The following is an 18232-nucleotide window of genomic DNA, read 5'->3' as shown; positions in this document are numbered from 1 at the left end:
GACAGCACTGGGCTGCAGAAACATCAGCCTCTTGTTCTGCCACTGAAATTCACTGAAAATGGGGTGAAATAAAACTCCTTAACACCAATGTAGCATTAAGAAGAGGCAGCATTTATTACAGGATAAGCTCCACCTAGATTGCACACAATTCACTACAAATGCATTGCTTATATACAGTCACCACATGCATATTATAATTGCCAATTACCATAAAACCCTCCCCATGCTCCCAGGTTCAGGTTTTTTTATAGCCTTGTTTTGGCTGTAGCTGCATTCCTAAGCCAGATGTCTTAGGAATTCCATATGTGCTGGCTGAGAAAACAGCTCCTGCATACCCTGTTTCTTTGCTAAAAGTACATAGACACAGTAGAAATTGAATTATCCCTTTTGTTATCAATTCCCCCCTTTGAAACATCTAAGATTCCTTAAGGCTATTTGACAAGTTCCAACTCGATTTTTCTACAGTCACCTATATTCCCACAAGATTATAACTGATCATTTTGTGAACACAACCAAGAGCAATGCTGATAATTATTACAACTACAATCACAATTGTGATGGTTTCCAGTGTTCCAGCTAGCCATCCTTTCACCTAGTCATCCTCCTATTCCTTGAAGAATTTTATTGAACCAATGACTTTCAGAGGCCTTTTGGATAGCATTGCTATCCTTAGCAGCTTGCTGCATTTTTTTGTCTTTGGAGATCTTCTGTTACATTTGGGATGTGTACACAACAGTGTTCTCTATCCAATTTTAAATACCCACAAACACTGTTCTTTTTGTTCTTTGGCCAACAACAGATCTAAGGCCATTCTGTTTTGTTATGTCAGAATCACCATGGACAGATTATTGGGATAATTCCCCAAGGAATAGGTTTCCCTGCTGAATCAGGGATAGGGAGGCAGGCTGTAATGCTGGACAGATTGTGCATTTTACCAAACTCTTAAATTAAAGCCAATTTTAAATTTTCTTCAACACCTCCACCCAAAGATAAAATAATGCCCATAAATATTAGTCTATATATTTCACTGCTCATTTACAGATGTCTTCAACATTTGCAGCTGCAGTGGTCTGGTGTTTTCCATTGCCCACTCTGAGTTGGGAGCTTGCTGAATTCAGGTGCAATATATCCAGGAGTTCATTCCTTTCACTTTCACAGCTGGTATTGTAGTCAATAGAACAGGAGAAGGTCCTTTCCACTGCTCCTGAAGTGGCTCAGATTTCCAGGTCTGAATGTACACATGATGCCTGGGCTGAAATGAGTGAACTGGGGTGTCAAGGGTAAGAGCTCCTGAGAAAGTTATAAACATTTTTAGTTCAATCAAGGATTTCCCTAATGAAATGAAATATTGTTCTCTTTCCTGATTCACAATCTTTCCCTCTGATCCAGGGAAAGTTGCAGTAGAATATGATATCACAAACATCACCTCTTCAGGTTAGTTTGGGCCTGTACTGTAACTTGTAACAAGGCTGGTGGTAACACCTCTGGCCATTTTAAGAAAGTTTCCTGACACACTTTGCTAATTTGTCTCTTTAAGGTTTGATTCATTAATTCATTCACTCAACCCTTTGCTAGATTGTGGTCTCCATGGAGTATGTAAATCCCAATTTGTACCCAAGTACTTACTACATTACTGTAACACTTCAGATTTAAAATGGAGTCCCCTACCAGATGACATCCCTAGAGGAACTCCAAACCTGGATATGACTTCTTTGAGTAGCACTTTGGTGACTTCACTGGTGTTGTTGGTGTGGCAGGGGAAAGCTTCTGGCCACCCAGAAAAGGTATCCACTAGTACCAGGAGATACCTGTATTCTTGTTGGTGTGGTAGCTTAGAAAAACCAATTTGCAGGTAATCCCTGCAAGTGTTTCCTCTTTTAGTGGTCCCTGGAGGCAGTCTTTTTGAATTCAAAGGATTATTTTTAAGAGACTTGACAATTTTTGTCATATGGACACTAAGTACCTGAGTCTTGTCATCATAGCACTGATTGCCCAGTGGGTTTGCTGGTGTTTCTCTTTCACAATTTGCAACATCAGTTGTGGCAGGACTATGATCTGGTTATTGGGAGTTACTAACCACCCAGCATCTTTATTCTGGGCTTTTGGGTAAGTAGCTAATTTTTAATCTACTCGACTATATCCAGGGCTAACCTCTGGTACTGAAACAGCTTTCTCAGGTATTAATGGCAGGATGCCTTGTTGTGCAACCTCTCATGCAGCTTTATCTGCAAGTCTGTTTCCTACATGAAGTTGGGAATCCCCACACTGGTGTGCCCTGCAGTGCAGTACAGCCACTTCTTTGGGCAGTTGGACAGCATTGAGGAGGAACAATATTACCTGTGTATATGTAATCAGAGATCCCTGTGCTGTGAATAGACCTTTTTCCTTCCATAGGGCTCCATGGGCATGAACAATGCTAAAAGCATATTTTGAATCCATCCAGATATTGAGTCTTCTTCCTGCTGCCAATTCCAAGACTCTTCCTAGTGCTACAAGCTCTGCCCTTTGTGCTGAGGTGTCCACAGGCAGTGATGCAGCCTCTGTGACCTTGATTGGCATCACTACTGCATAGCCAGCTCTTCATTTTCCATGAAATGGAAAGCTCTTCATTTTCCATCTTGTACCAAACTGCTTCCATTTGTAAAGAACTCTGAATCTCCAGTTGGTGCATCTTGCAGCTCTGGTCAGCTTGCATGAACTTGCTCAATTAGCTGTAAGCCATCATGGGTCAACTGCTCTTCTCCATGCATAGGGGTATTCAGAATTTGGGCTGGATTTGCTGCTGTGGTTACTTTCAGTTGCACATCTTGCTCCACTAGAACAGTCTGATATTTCAGCATACAGCTCAGGGAAAGCCAATGCTCCCCTTTTGGGGTTAATGTGGAGATTACAGCGTGTGAAGTGTACACTGCTATCTTTTGTTCCAAAGTCAATTTCCTGACCTCCTGGATGAGAACAGTTGCTGCTACAGCTTGCAGGCATCCAGGCCATCCCTGGTGGACCTTGTCCATTTGCTTTGAAAAGTACTCCACAGACCTCTCAAAGTCTCCTACCATCTGAGCCAGAACTCCTAGGGCAAGGTGCTGTTGTTTGTGCACAGAAACCTCAAAGGGCTTTGCTATGCCTGGAAGTCCTAAGGTGGGTGCAGACATCAGGGCCAGCTTTAGGTTAGAGAAGGCATGTTCACTCTCAGTAGTCCAAATCAAAGGTCCTTCCAGGGCCTCCTTTAAAAGCTCGTACAATTTGACCAAAAGTCCATAATTCAAAACCACAACCTGCACCATCCAGCCATACCCAAGAATGCTCTTAGATCTCAGGCAGTTGCAGGTTGGGATACTCGGCAGATGGCCTCTTTTCTGTCCATGCCAAATTTCCACTGTCTTGGTATTATTTAAAATCAGGTAGGTAACTTGCTGCCTCATGATTTGAACTTTTTCCTTGAGATACTTTGTAGCCTACTTGGCCTAGGAAATTCAGAAGACTGACAGTCAATTCCATGCACTTTTCATTAATTTCAGTTGCTAGTAAGATGTTACCAACATACTGCTGGACCAATCCTTCCAGGTTCTCCTTTTAACAGGTCTCCAATTCTTTTGCCAGTTGGTTCCCAGAAATTGTTGGACTATTTTAAATCCTTGTGGTAACACAGTCCAGGTAAGTTGAGTCTTCCAGCCAGTTTGAAGGTTTTCCCATTCAAAGGCAAAAATGCCTTGACTTTGTTTATCAAGAGGTATGCAAAAGAAGGCATCCTTCAAACCTATCACTGTAAGCCATTGGTGATATTCCATAAGGGATGTTAACAAGGATATCCTGTTAACAGGGTGGAAATCCCAATCTATTTGATTTATTGCTCATAGGTCCTGTACCAACCTGTACTCATTTGTCCCAGGCTTTTTAACTTGCAAAATAGGAGTGTTATATTTTGACTCACATGCTATCAATAACCCAAATTCCCTGAATTTTTCAATTATGCCCTTGATTCCTCTTCTAGCTTCTAATTTTAAAATATATTGTTCCTGCCTTACCAGTTTTGATGCAGGTTTTAGGGTAATGTTTACAGGCTGTTCCCTTGTTGGGAACAACCTGGAGTTCTGCTGGCCCAAACCAAGGGTGTTTTACTGCATTTTCTGTTGTTTCTGGTATTCCTCCAGAACTGTCTAGTCCTGGTGTTCCCTGCAAAATAAAAGTCCTTGCCTTGGTAGCTTTAGTCTCGGGTACCAATAATTGCATTTCTCCACCTTTAAACACAATTTGTGCCTCCAATTTAGTCAACAGGTCTCTTCCTAAAAGAGGAACTGGACATTCAGGCATGTATAAAAATTGGTGTGTTATCCACCGTTCACCAAATTTAAAGCTAATTGGATTAAAGAATGTTCGTTTTTCTGCTTTCCCTGTTGCACCAACAACATTTACCGTTTCTTGGCTTAATTTCCCCTGATTTGTATTTAATACCGAATAAGCAGCCCCAGTGTCTATTAAAAAGTCGATTTTCTCTTTCCCCAGCTCTATTGTAACCAGGGGTTTCGCTGGGGTTTCCACCCCCGGTTCCAGTCATTCTTGATGTAGGGGTAGCTCTGTTACCTTGGGCCCTTTCAGGTTCTTGGGACATTCCCGTTTCCAGTGCCCAAGTCCTCTACAATACGCGCACTGATTTGGCTCCAATCTTCTCCGGGCAGAGCCGAGCTCCGTTCTGCGGTTAAATAAAGCCCTCTGCAGGGCTGCACTCAGCATTGCAGCCCTACATCTTTCTCTTTTCTTCCTTTCCATCTCCCGTTTCTTTTCCCTCTCCTCCCTTTCCATTTCCCATCTCTTTTTTCTCTCCTCCCGTTCCATTTCCCGTTTCTTTTCTTTCTGCTCTTTCTCCTTTTCTTTCTCCCGGATGTCATTTTCTTCCTCTTCTCCCCTCTTATTAAAAGCTATCCAGGCCACTTGTAAGAGCTTTCCTAGGTCATGAGAGTCTGCTCCCTCCAGCTTCTGTAACTTTTTTCTAATATCCGGTGCTGAGTTCCCTATGAAAATGGAAGCCAGCTGTACAGCTTCCTCTGGTTTTTCCACATCAGTGTTGGTGTATCTCCTGGCAGTCGCCCTCAGGCGTTCCACAAATGCAGTTGGTGTCTCATGTGGCTCTTGTTTCACCTCATAAAGTTTAGACCAATCGATTGTCTTTGGCATTGCATGTCTAAAGCCAAATAATATCCATTGTTGATATTGTCCCAGAAAAACCCTCCCCTCCCTGGTGTTAAGGTCCCAGTGGGGGTCCTGGGAGGGAAAATGCTCTTCCACAGTTCCTGATAATGTGCCTGCTGTAGCTATCCTGTCCACCTCCTTCCTAGCAGTCCTGAGCACCATCTCTCTTTCTGTAGAGTCTAACAGAGTATCTAACAGAACTTGTACAACCCCCCAGTCAGGGTTCTGGGTCTTGAGAATGGTTTCAAATACCCTAGATACTCTCTCTGGGTCTTCTCTATAGGGCCCTGCCAGTCTGATCCATGCCTCGAGATCAACTGGGGAGAAAGGTACCTTCACCACTGTCAGGCTGTGAGATGCCACCCCTGTGCAGAGCTGAGTTAAGGTCTCCTGCTTTTCTCCCTCCAGTTTCCTCACCTCCTGCTCACTCACCTCCTGCTTACCCGGGGCTTGCCCTGCCACAGGACTGGAGATTAACTCTTGCCTCCCCCTCAGCTGCTCGCCTTGTGCTTCCCCCTTGTCAGGCACACCCGGATTCTCTATTCCCGTATCTCCTGCATCTGGTGCCTCTATCACTTCTACATCCTCCTCCTCCTCCTCCTCCCATTGGCTGTGGCATTTCAAACAGCGGTGCCTGATACTACTAGAGGAACAACATTGCTTCAATCTCCTCTCCTTTTCCCCTTCCTTTTCTAAAGCCAACCTGAGAGGGTCTGATGGGGCAGGTAGGCACTCCCTTTGCAATTCCAGATAGTTTCTTAAAGAAAAGAACAAGTCTACATAAGGCATTTCACTCCACTTCTCCTCTCTTGTACAAAACAACTTCAGCTGTAACAGGGTGTAATAATCTAAGGTGCCGTTCTCTGGCCACTTAGCCTGACTGTCCAGTTCATACACTGGCCACAAGTGGTTACAATATTGGATTAGTTTAGATTTAAGCAGCGAGTCCCCTCCTATCTTTTCCCAGTGGTTCAATATACATTTCAACGGAGAATTCGGGATGTCATTTCCCACTCTAGTTTTAGAGCAGACCGCCCCCATACTCAGTAATACAAGTGTATAACAACAGCTGGAAAGCGAATACAACGATTACCTGGGCACGGGGAGTCCCCGCGGAGGTTTCTGGGCTCTGGCGGGGGCGACGCTGCCCAGGCGGCTGGCACTGGAGCAGGCGAGAACCCACCAGGCTGGGGCAGGGCTCCTGTTGGGTTTTTCTTTTCTCTTACCCCCTCCCCGAGGCAGGACGATGGCTGAGCTGCAACTGAGGAGGTCCTACCTGCCCGCTCGCTCCCACTGGAGCCGGGAATCCGGCGGGCACTGACACGAGGGGGCGCTTCGTATCAACAAATCGGATTTTAGCCGCACTCACAGAAAACAAATCAATAATCGATAGCACACACCCCCTGATTGTTTCGAAACCCCAAACTCAGTTACTTTTCAACACTCTTTCAGCCAAAGAGCTTTATATCATAGGCACCCCAGTGTTGATTTTACAGGCTGGCAAATTCAAATCAACACACAACCCACTCGCACACTTCCAGAGGCCAAAAAGAATTCAGAGTATCTAAGCAAACTCCACCACAAAAGGGGGTATAGCAATGCCTTGGCTCCTGTGCTATGAGCCTGGGTTTTTTCTCCTCAGCCAGGTACAACACTGCTCTAAGTTTTCTGAGCCAGGAGAACCCCTTGAGGGGAACTCAAACCCCCTAGTCCTGGGGGACTGGAACCCCCAGTTGTCCTGGGGCACTCAAAGCCCCTGATGGTGAGCTTACCCAGGGGCTTGAACCCTTTTGGGTGACTCGAACCCCCTAACCAGTAACTCTGTAAGGGGATTCGTACCCCTTGTCAATAATAATCCCAAGAGAAACTATTTAAATGATGCCTTTACTCACCCCAGGGATCTGCCTCGAGCCCCTGACGGTCTGAAGCCGATGTTCTCCCCAAGAACCCCTTGGTGCCAGCTGGAGATCTGTCGACTGCGGATCCGTCGAGGCTCAGAGGCGAGCTCCCATCTGGGTGCCCAGTAACTGTCACCGAAATTCACCAAAAACCAGGTAAAATAAAACCCCTTAACACCAATGTAGCATTAAGAAGAGGCTATCACAGGCCTGGTGCACAGGGAATAAGCTCCATCTGGTGTGCACACGATTCACTACAAGTGTGTTATAAGTGTCTATTACCATAAAACCCTCCCCATGTTCCCAGGTTCCCTTTTTTCTATTCTTGTTTTGGCTGTAGCTGCATTCCTAAGCCAGATGTCTTCCCCTTATCTTCCTTCTGTCCTTGATGAGAAAACAGCTCCTCCATACCCTGTTTCTTTGCTAAAAGTACACAGACAGTGGAAATTGGATTAACCCTTTTGATATCAGTTCCATTGCAGGATTGAAAGCATATCTCTGCACCTGCCCAGGATTTTGAAAGGAAAAAAGAAAGAGCACAAGAGATGAGGGAAACAGAAAGGCTCTGTGGAAAAAATGACCAGCCAGGCTGTCCTGTGTCACCAGCCTGATTGGCTCTGCCAAAAAAAACCACCAAGGATTCTGAACGAATAACAAGTATTTATTTTATTCTGTACTCAAAAAGAAATGAAGATGTCAAAACCACACCAAGAGTCAGAGACAATCCCCCAAGGATTTGAACAGCAAAAGCATTTCCAAGACAGTAAAGCAAAGGAAACAGCATTACATCTGGAATGATGATGGAAAAGCCTGTGGTTTTGCTGCTCCCTGTTTCCAGTCATATGCAGCAAGTGCTTTATCCTAACTGGATCTGCTTTATGCTAACTGGATCTTTTGGCTTCTTGGTCCCAGCTAAGGCACAAACTAAGGCACCTGATAGTGCTTTTCAGCTTCTGAAAGAGCAGGATGTCAGCTCTGTTAAACAGCTCAGACTAAACAACTTGGCTAGTGTTGAGAAGCCTGGCATGATAACAACAGCAAAAGGCTGAGCAGAGAAGTGCCCCCCTTCCCTGGTGCCAGCAACTGCCACCAACAGACCTGGGGATGTTCCAGTGCTGGAGACAGAAATCACTGTGTGCCACCTTAGCTCACTAATGCAAGGACAAACCTCTGAGAGATGCTCTTGTCTCTACATTTCAGTGGTTTATGCTGATAAATTACCCCCACCTTTTGCACATGACCTCTTCAAAACAGCTCTCCTGGCTGTAACCCAAACTTTGCCCCAGCAACAGACTGAAAGTCTCTAAATGTCAATAATGTTCCCTTCCAGGCTCCTCAGGAGAAGCAAGACCCTGGGTTCCAGCCAGGTCCCTTCTAAGTGCCTCAAACCAGATCTGCAGTGCTCCCTGGAGGTGCAAGACCTTGGGGAGAGCCACGTCCTCTCATCTGCAGTCTCTGCGCAGCACAGGTCGCTGTTCAGGGCTCTCAGAGTTTTTGCAGAGGAAGTACTGGTGGTTGAGGGCTGCTTTGGCTGAGATGCGCTTGCTAGGGTCATACAGGAGCAGTTGCTGCCAAGAGAAAAACCCAACAGATTTAGGATTTAAAAAACTAAGTGATCAATTGTTCCTGCATGCAGCTGGGCCCAGTTGCAGATGTTGGTCCTGCCTTTTTCCTTCTCTGGGCTTCAGGAGTCACCCACAACTAAAGTTACTCTGAGGATTATGTTAGAAGAGTTCTTCTAACTCCCAATGCAGTGGTTTCTGGAGGAAACTGCAATGACAGTTCTTCTTCAGAGTAGGACTGAGCCCTATTCCATGATTAGGTGCTTCTGTAATGGCAGGGGTGAGCATTCGACCCAGACCTGCTAACACACTTTCAGGTAATTCAATATCAAATATCCCTATTCCTTGCCCAGTTTGAACAGGTCTGTCTATCCCCAGGCCTTGTTCTGAGTCCTCACTCACCGTCAGTAAGTCTCTTCCATCTCGATCTAAGTTGGGAACAATATCCTTCATGTCCTTCCTTGGCCACCGGGGAAAGCTGCCCTTGTAGTCTGGCAGCTGGGTCACACCAGGCCAGGTCACCTCAGTGGGAGTGCCCAGGGTGCGAAAGATCTGGAAGAGCTGATCAATTTCAGAGTCCCCTGGAAACAGGGCCTTCCTGGTCATCTGGGGGAAGAAAAGAAAAAGCCAGTTCCCACCTGGGAACTGTGTACCCTATTTCCTGCTGCAAGCACCCCTCTGTCCCAGCAGGTGCAAACAACTGCACAGAGCTTGTCTCCAGCTCCTCTCCATGGATCCACACTACCCTGGTGTCCCTCTTCCTGCCAACCCCTGACGTCTCTTTGTCTCCAGTTTCCTAACACACACTCTTGGCTAGCTCCCTCCTGCCTGCCCTGCAGCTCAGGGACTTTGGGAATAAGGGAAAGTGTTACTGTACTGCAGTGATAACCAGAGCTCTTCCAAGGGGAATATGGACCCCTAGGATTTCCACTCTGCCATGCCATGAGAGTGCTAATTTTCTGCAGCTCACCATGGGGACATCTGGAAGAGAGTCATCTCCTCCCAGGATCAAAATGCTGCAGCAATGAGGCTGAAGTTACCCCTTCTGCAAAGGAGAGGCATCATATTCCTGTGTACTTGGAACTGCAGCCTTCTGCCAGGCCCCCAAGGGTGGTAGATTTCCTTCTGACATAAGGACAAGCTAACTCCTGGGGTGGTCTCTCCATAAAGCACACCCCAGGACAAGGTGGGAACAGATCATCACAGATGTTCTGCACCTCACCCCTCCTTCCCACTGCAGTTGCCTCCTCTGGCTCATGAAAGAGATTATTTGAATCCATCCTACCATTTCTGCAAAGATGCAGCCAATGCTCCAGATGTCCACAGGGGTTGAGTAGTATCTGCATCCCAGCAGTATCTCAGGGGCTCGGTACCACAGAGTCACCACCTGGAAAGGAACAACAAAGAGGCTATGCCTGGTTTCCCTGGATGAAACCAGAGGTGTGGGACCCTCCCTTCTCAGCTGTAATGCAGGGACTGTACAAATCAGAGTGTGCCAAGGTCTTGTTGAATTTACAGACACTAGTGCCAGCAAGGTTGGGATTAACAGAACATCCTTCAACAACACACTCTGGAACAAATAAATGTACCCTGTGCAGAGAAGGTGGGAGCCCAGCTGGCAGCCAGGCTCAGGTAGAGACAATCAGCACACTTTGTGGGGACATGAGGTAACCCCTAGCTGCAGGTTAGGTGAAGAGCACATTCCTGAGAATAGCTGTGCCTCTGGTATGGATGAGTAACTGCTGCTGTTCTTCACCCACCATGGATGGTGTACCCCACTCAGAGAGCCTCAACACTACCTCATGAGTGTATGTGCGTAGGGGGACTCCAAAAGCTCTTGCCAGTCCAAAATCAGCCAGCTTGATTGCTCCTGCTTCGTTAATGAGCAAGTTCTGTGGCTTCAAGTCCCTGTGGATGACCCTGTGCGAGTGGCAGAAGCTCACACCCTGCAGCAGCTGGAAAAGGTAGTTCTAAGGAGAGAAGAGATTTCAGGTAAGGCCATGAAAACATTTTGAACTCTGGATCATGCAAACCTTTGGATCACTTATAGATCTGAATGGGAAGAAAGTCCTTGCTACAGTGCAATGTCAAGCTCATGGGCCACTGCTCAGGGATACACACAAACTGCTCCCACCCCACGTGGGGACAGAGAGACTCTAATCCAGGCACTGTCAGTCCCTTCCACCCATCCACTACTCTCTACAAAGGCAATCAGCAATAGATCCCTCCTTTGTTCTGCAGTGAGATGGGCTGGAGAGCCTGGAAACAGCTGGGAAATAAACATTACTGAGCAATACTGCCATGAGGGTTTCCCAGCTGAAATGCCTGGGATCTGGGAGGCTGAGGAATCATTTCCAGGCCCAGTCTGAGCAGCTCTGAGATGGCTCTGCCCAGCAGAAGGCAGCAGGGACATGAACTCTGCCCTGCCTGTTGGCACTCCTTCCACACTGTACCTTGACCAAGCTTAGAGGAAGCTGTCCAGCTTGGCATGAATCCATGTATTTCTTCAGGTCCTGATTCAGATACTCAAACACTATATAGAGCTTCTTCTGGCTGTGTATGACATCCAGGAGTCTGTAAAAGAAGCACAGGCTCTCCCTTCAGTATCTGCTCCAGACCTCTGCAAATACCCAAACATCCCTCCTCCCACACATGCCTCTGCGCTGTTAATCCTTTGGAGCAGAGAAGGGCAGTTTAAGGGAAGCATGTAGTATGGGGCAGCAGCAATGTGTTGCTGAAGTGGTAGAGCCGTGAGGTATTGCTGAAGCCAGGGAAGTGCAAGTGATTCCTGCACTTTCTTGTTTATTTTGCTCCTGCCTGTGCAGTAGTGGAAGGACAGAAAACCCCTCTAGCTGCCTGCTCCTGGAGCAGGAGCTCATGAATGAGCTGGTGGAGAGGGTTTATCCAGGTCTTACCTGACTATGTTGGGGTGCTTCAGCTCCTTCAGCAGTGAGATTTCTCGGATTGCAGTGCTGGGGACACCCTCTGACTCCCTGCAATAGAGACAGGAGTTACAGCACCCTGTAACCCAGGTGGATCCCACAGCCCAGTAGGGCTCTGTGCCCCTTCCTTCTTCCACTGTACCACTGAGGATATTTGAGTCTGGGATGGAGCAGTGGCTGGGGTGGGCTGGGGTCAGGCAGGGGGAATGGAGTTGCGGGCAAAAAGAGAGAAGGAGTGACCTAGACACACAAGCCTTGTGGCTGAGCTTGTCTGGAAGCATCTGAGGGTGCATTTAGAGAAGCAATAACGTATTAAATACCCAGGTCTTGCTTTCTGGAGGTGGGGGGGAGATGAAAGCTCTTTGCCCCTTAGGCAGCTACCTCCCCCATCCTTAGGGGCCACCATGGGGTGCAGGCCCAGCATGTTGGCTCACAGCCCACACAGACACCCCTCACTGAGCAGACAGCTCAGAGCTGACCCAGGGGAACAGCAATAAGCTTTTACCCACTCACTCCCACCCTGGAGGGCCAAGAGTGCTTCTGTCAGACCTCCACAGCACAGCCCTGAGGGACACGCCACCTCACAACATGGCAGCTGCTTCTCCCTGCCCTGTGCCATGGACTCAGGGCCAAGTGGTGCTGGGTCAGGCCCTAAACACTTGCACTCAAAGGTTTTGAGCTACTGGGCTCAAAGATTTTTCAGCAATGGGCTAAATCAGCCCATTTTTTAAGTCACCTAAAAGTTGGGGTCTTCCCTGTGGACCCACACAGCTGCAATGTCCATGCCCACAAGACATGGAGCTCCCAAGCCCTCCAGACAACATTTCCTTCAGCTCTGCCTTTCCTGGTGCCACAATACTTATGATTATTTTAATTTTACAGACAGTTTTTTCCCTCACATCAGGCTTTTTTGTGCCTCTCGCACCATACTGGGCCTGGTGCCATGGCGGGCCCAGGGCTTTGCCCCACTCACGCGTCCAGGCGGATCTTCTTGAGGGCCACCAGCTGCCCCGTGCGCTTGTTGCGAGCCTTGTACACCACGCCATAGGTGCCTTCCCCGATCTTCTCCACCTTCTGGAAGGACTCCTGGATGGCCTCCATGGGGCTGCCTCTCCCTGGCGATGGCAGTGGGGGCGGCCAGCACTGCGCTCTGAGGGGAGGAAAAAAGCGGGAAACGAAAAGGTGAATGTGGGGAAGGTGTTTGTGCCCCCCGGGTGTTCTATGAGGTGCTGTCAGGGTCTGGGTCCCCCCTTGCTGGTCCCTCGGCCTTGAGGGACCCCTCAGGGACCTGCTTGGGGCAGCTGTGGGGGGACAGGGCTGCCTGGTGGGGTTTGGGGTGTCCGGGGGGCTTCAGGGGGACAGAGCCACACAGGAGCCACCAGGGTTGGTTGTTCTGTGGCCCAGGTTGTGCAGTGTGCTGGCTAAAGGCAAAAACTGGGGGGAAAGGATGTAAAGAGGCACTTTGGGGCCTGGGGAAGGGCAGCAAGAACTGCACAGGGCCAGGGGAAGCTCTCCTGCTCCATCTGTGCAGTGCTGGGTATCAGTGGGGTGATTGGTTCATAATTGTGGTTCCCTGGGACACCTTGAGGTCGAACACCCAGCAGAAATGTCTTTTTTATTGGTTTTTTTGGTGGTGGTGGTGGTGTTGGTTTCTTTAGTCTTTTTTTTTGTCTTTTTTTTCCTTTTATTTTGTCTTGCACAATTGTCCCTTGAACCTCCCCAGTGTGGGCTGTGCCGCTAGGTCAGCCTTCTGGGAGATGTCCTTGAGGGGGGATTAATTATTGACTTGATAGCTGACAGAAGACAAGATTATTTTAATCTTATATATTTTGGCACAAGGAAAGGCAGAAGCAAAGGGAATTTCGTCAGGAGGACTCGGGGGCTCCATGTCTCTGTGTGGGCATGGACATTGCAGCTGTGTGGGTCCACAGGGAAGACCACAGCTTTTAGGTGACCTTAAAAAGGGCTGATTTAACTCATTCCTGAGCTAGCAGCTTAAAATCTTTGAGTGCAAGCTGAAAAGGCTGGGGATGGCTGCATTGCCCTGTAAACCACAGGCACAGCTCACTCCAGATCTGGGGATTTGTACAGCACAGAAGGGTCTTCTCTCCCTTGCACAAACATTTGACTCTCATCTGACATTAGGTATGTTCTGCCCCTTTGTCAATGGTTTAATTCAGCTGGATGGGCCTGGCACCATGTTCTTCAACCAGAGTTGAAGAACTTCATCTCCTTTTCTCACAACTTTTTCAAAGCCAGCCACATCCTTACACACCCAGTACTTAGGAGAAGGAGGAAATCTGAATTTTCTTACATCATCTTTAGGGTTTGTGCAAAGCCTAACACATTTGACTTGGCAAGAAAGAGGGATTTAATCAATAAAAGACAGGTTGCCTTCTCTTTTCATCTTTATTTAGGAAAGTTTCAATCAAAATCTTAAGATACTTCAAAAATAGTCTTTTAAGGTCTCTTAAACTTAGTTGTGTCAAGGAAGAAAGTCAAGTGGTGGTTCTTAGGGTACTGCAAATATTTATTTTAGCGTTAGAACTAATCCTCCTCTGGGATACCAGTTCTTCCTACTTGAAGAAGCATGTACTGAAAACAGGGACTTTTTGTTCTTGTTTCTTTGGTCAGTCCAGATATGAGTGTTCTGCCAGGAATGTTCCTGTGTGGCAGCTGAGTCAGGGTACCCCAACACATACAGTCATGGGCCCACAGCCAGGCAGAGTTAATGAACTTTGTGCTAATGCCCTTTTCCCCCATCTGTCAAAGGTCAGCTGCTTAACTCCACATTCAGAGACTTCCTCTGACTTCTCCATGTTATGCATTACAAAAGCATCAGAATAACCCCAGAGTTCCCTTTCCTTAACCACCCTTTCAAACAAAAAACAAACCTGCTTCCCAGAGCTATTTTCAGTGATGACACCTGGGGCAGGAATGGACAATCCTCAGTCACACACTGTGACTCAGTCTTCAAGTGTTTCCCTGCTCAGTGGCTTTGCTGCTTGCCACAGCAAGCCCACCTCCCAATTTACTTTTAACATATTTGTTGCAAATGATAGTGCAAGGACCAGTGTGTGGCTGGTCTCAGAGCTGCTGTCAGGATGTGCTGTTTCCCTTCTGCTCCTGCCTCTCACTGAAGTATTTCCTCTGCTCCTGTATGGCTTGTTCCAGCAAAGGCACATTCATCCCTTCCACACAGGTCAATATTCGTGCTTTTACCACAGGATTGGAGGTTTCTGTAGAAAGGAAAACAGAGCAGCTTGGAGACACTGAGTTCCCTTGGGCAACATATGACTCCAGCTGGGCAAATAACCACAGCCTGAGAACTTCCAGGAGGCTGGACTGGCCACATGCTGCCACTGATGCGAGCCTCAGGAGCAGCTTAATTCAGTGATGTGCTTTCCCTCTGTCCTGATGGCTACAAAATGCTGATGACTGACACCGCACTCTCCTTGCACTGGGGAACAGTGCCAGTGCCTGCCATGCAGCATCTGCCTACTTCATGACTGGACGCACTTTGGTTTTCCCTGTCTGAAAAGCAGTGGTGATGGGTCTAAGCTCATTTCTGAATGTCCTTGTGCAGACAAGAGGGCAGAGCAAAGCTGGGTTTAGAAGAGGCTCAAAGCTGGCTACAACCAACAGTTCATCGGTGGCATTCAAGTGGCAACATGGAACTGCACAGAAGGGGCCAAACCTCAGTGACAGAGCCACCATCTCAGCCTGCTCCCCTCCCACTCCTGCAAAATGGGGCCAACTCACTCCTAAGCTGGGATGACCAAAATAACAACTTTCTAAAGGAATTTTGCAGCAGTGGCTTAGCAGGTTGCTATCTAGAGGCCACGAGCAGTGTGGCTTTCCACGTGCCACTGAGGATTTCTATGGCACGAATGTGAATGTTTTTTTATCAGGTGTGGCCAAGACAACAAAGAATTTGCTTCACCATGCCATGGCCCAGCTCAGATCAACTCCCCACGCAAAGCACCAAGCAGCTGGAACACAGAGCACCCCAGGAAAGGACAACAGGGTGCCCTGCATGACAGAGCCTGCCTGCATTCCTAACGTGTCTGAGGGCAGGGATAATAATTGAAGCCTTTCAAGGATGGCAAAACCCAACCCAGCCAGTTGCAATGAGGTATTGCTGCAATCAGCCACATTTGGGGTGAAGACAGTCAGTGGGGTGGCTGGCAGTGATGCCAGGCGGCTTTTTAGCATAGGTTTCACAAGCCCAGCAATGCTACTGAGGTGCTTCCTGTTTCTAAAAAAATCTGTGCCAGAGGACCAGATTTTCACCAAGATAAGGGTGGCTCTTCTCATGGTCAGTGAGGACAGACAGGCTGATCCTACCTTGAATCACACACTTGAGTGATTGGAGGAGCTGCACAAGATGAGCTGCCTTGGCACAGGCTGTCCTCAGTGACCCAAGCAGCCCCGAAGGAGCTGATGAACCATGAAGAATAGCAAAGGGCACTGGTTCCCAGAACATTTACCTTCCCTGTGTTCAATCTCTCCCAGGACCATGTAGAAAGATCCCACTTGGGCTTGGAATGGCTCCACAAACTGGGTGTCGACACAGACTTGGTATTGAGCTGAGTTGTGCTGAGTGGTGAGAATGGCTTCTGATCGGGCCAGGTCGTAGCAGCATAACCTGGGAATGATCAGTTTGGGAAGCTCAGCCGTGCAGAGATCCAATTACAAACCAAGGCAGGGGGCTCAGCCAGTGAAGGGAAGGCCTGGCCTGCAAGGAGAGCAGGGTACTGTTCTCACCTGCCAAATGTCCTCAGTGTCTTCCCCTCGGGGACTGAGCTGTTGATCTCCCACGGGAAATAATAGACACCAGCACTCGGCAGCATCTCACACAACAGCTGGCCTGCAGTAAAGCAAAAGGTCTGACTCCATGCTACACCAGTACCTGATTGTTCCACCACCCACGGGGCTGCAGGAGCTTCACAGCTTCCCTGCTGAGCCCTGTTGGCAGCTCAGTGCATGTGCCAAGCCCAGGGCATCCTGGTGCAATAAGGAGCTGCCTATCCCCACACAACCCAGCATGAACTGCAGGCAGCCCACCAGGTCCTCCAGGCCTCCCCCAGGCTATGGATGGGTTGAGAAAGGTTAAGGAAGTGGGGAAAATGGTGACTGAGGAGTTCAGAGAGTGTGAGGGAATGAGATGCAGGGATAGCCTCAGCTGCTCAGGTGACAGGGTACTGTGCAGCAAGACTTAAGGAATGATCCCGAGCCCGTTCTCTTACTGCAGGATAAGAAATTCTGTCAGTGTCTGATCCTGCAGCTGGAGAACAATAAATCGGATCCAAGCCAGCCTGGTTTCACAAAAGTCTGGCAGGGTTTAGCAGACAGCGATGAGCGAGAAGGATTAATTCCAAGACAAGGCTCAGGTGAGACCTCCTGGGAGCTCCTGCGGTGGAGCAGGGCTGGCACAGGCAAGTCAGCCACAGCACAGACAGGCAGGAATGCAAAGCAGCTTCAGCAAAGTTCTAATCCTGCTCAGTCAATGTCATGGCCAGGCTCCTGGCTGTGCCCTAAAGTGGTTTCTTTTGGCATTATTTCCCCTCTGATCTCCCTTGCAGGCTGCCTGTGTCTGGAGTGTTTCCATGTTCGATTTACTGCTTTTTCTCTGGTTTTTTTGCCTCTCTGAGGGCAACCCCAAGAGCTGCACAACAGCCCAGGCAGACCCTCCTGTCACTCAGGCAAGTGGGTCCATAGCAGGGGGTTCAGGGACCCCCAGTACTGATCATGCAGCAGTAGGGACACTGAGCTGACACACACTGTGGCTTTAACGCTCAGTTTTGCCCACCCCACGCATTGCTCACGGGGTTGCAACCTTGCAAAATGCTCCACGCAGGACTCCGTGGGAGGCTGCCGAAACCAGGGCGATCCTGGCTCACCCCGTTCCTGCACATGCCTCACTCTGTGCCTGCTGCCCCAGGGGGACACCCAGAGCGGCTGTGGACACCCAGAGTGGGCTGCAAAATCCCTCTGGCAGGGCTCCAACCTGGGCCCGGAGGCTGACCCACCTCCCCGCCCTCCCCACCTGCCTGCATCCCCACGAAACCTAAAATTTAAAAAGCAGGGTCAATTCTGCACCTCCAGAAGGGCAAAGCGTGTCTTGTATCGCTCGGGTTTTGCTCCTGAATCGCGCTGTGCGGCAAGGTGGAATCAGCCAGGGATGCAAGATGTTCAGTGTGCATTTAATGCACTTTTTAACGCATAAAATCATTCAGGTTGGAGAAGCCGTACCCCAATCGCCACACTGCGGCCATCCAATGTGCTATTTAATGCATGTGCCCCCTCCACGGCAGGACGCTGCAGGCCCATTTATGGCAAGCCCGGCCCCAAGCGCAGCCCTTTATCCGCACCACTATCTCATCCAGAGCGCTATCCAACTCCGCGTTTAACGCGTGCACAAACGCAGCCCGCTACCGGCCAATTAACGAGCTGTTTATTTAATTAACCACTCCATGCCGGTGCCGCACGTGCCCCGCGCTCTCCCCGCGCCGCTGCACGCACATCCCAGCGCGATTGAGGGCACCGCTCCCAGCACGACGGACCGCGCCGCTCACCGCTCCGGCATCGCCTCCGCGGGAAGGGCGGGACCGGCCGCGACCCACGTGGTCAGCACCCATGT

At 48.8% G+C, this 18232-nt stretch overlaps 2 protein-coding genes and 1 long non-coding RNA gene across 8 annotated transcripts; all 3 read right to left on the bottom strand.

Moving 5' to 3' along the window:
- Window positions 1-111: 111 nt before the first annotated feature.
- Window positions 112-7346, bottom strand: LOC146429602 (uncharacterized). Its single transcript, XR_014855606.1, has 3 exons — window positions 7080-7346; window positions 6281-6504; window positions 112-4173 (listed from the first exon to the last, which is right to left on the bottom strand). It is a non-coding gene; the product is annotated as an uncharacterized LOC146429602 (long non-coding RNA).
- A 379-nt stretch (window positions 7347-7725) lies between these two features.
- Window positions 7726-13292, bottom strand: CDK3 (cyclin dependent kinase 3). 3 transcript variants are annotated; one of them, XM_085077803.1, is made up of 7 exons: window positions 12563-13292; window positions 11563-11640; window positions 11101-11221; window positions 10447-10617; window positions 9933-10034; window positions 9050-9253; window positions 7726-8653 (listed from the first exon to the last, which is right to left on the bottom strand). In XM_085077803.1, the coding sequence occupies exons 1-7, from the start codon at window positions 12688-12690 to the stop codon at window positions 8528-8530; spliced, it is 930 nt and encodes a 309-aa protein (XP_084933929.1). In that variant the 5' UTR covers window positions 12691-13292; the 3' UTR covers window positions 7726-8527. The 3 variants fall into 3 exon arrangements, with proteins under 3 accessions (XP_084933929.1, XP_084933932.1, XP_084933931.1); XM_085077806.1 differs by having other exon boundaries at window positions 12515-12564; XM_085077805.1 differs by lacking the exon at window positions 12563-13292 and adding an exon at window positions 12489-12555.
- Window positions 13293-13979: 687 nt separating this feature from the next.
- Window positions 13980-18200, bottom strand: TEN1 (TEN1 subunit of CST complex). Of its 4 annotated transcripts, none has more exons than XM_085077807.1 (4): window positions 17692-18200; window positions 16357-16459; window positions 16080-16237; window positions 13980-14828 (listed from the first exon to the last, which is right to left on the bottom strand). In XM_085077807.1, exons 1-4 carry the CDS (start codon window positions 17822-17824, stop codon window positions 14689-14691), a joined length of 534 nt encoding a protein of 177 aa, XP_084933933.1. In that variant the 5' UTR covers window positions 17825-18200; the 3' UTR covers window positions 13980-14688. The 4 variants fall into 4 exon arrangements, with proteins under 4 accessions (XP_084933933.1, XP_084933934.1, XP_084933935.1 ...); XM_085077808.1 differs by having other exon boundaries at window positions 17845-18200; XM_085077809.1 differs by having other exon boundaries at window positions 18115-18200.
- Between the last annotated feature and the right edge of the window lie 32 nt (window positions 18201-18232).

This window comes from Lichenostomus cassidix, chromosome 18 (assembly GCF_008360975.1).
Source record: "Lichenostomus cassidix isolate B80296 chromosome 18, HeHo_3.0, whole genome shotgun sequence".
NCBI lineage: Eukaryota > Metazoa > Chordata > Aves > Passeriformes > Meliphagidae > Lichenostomus > Lichenostomus cassidix.
This window is presented reverse-complemented; position numbering and strand designations above follow the sequence as displayed.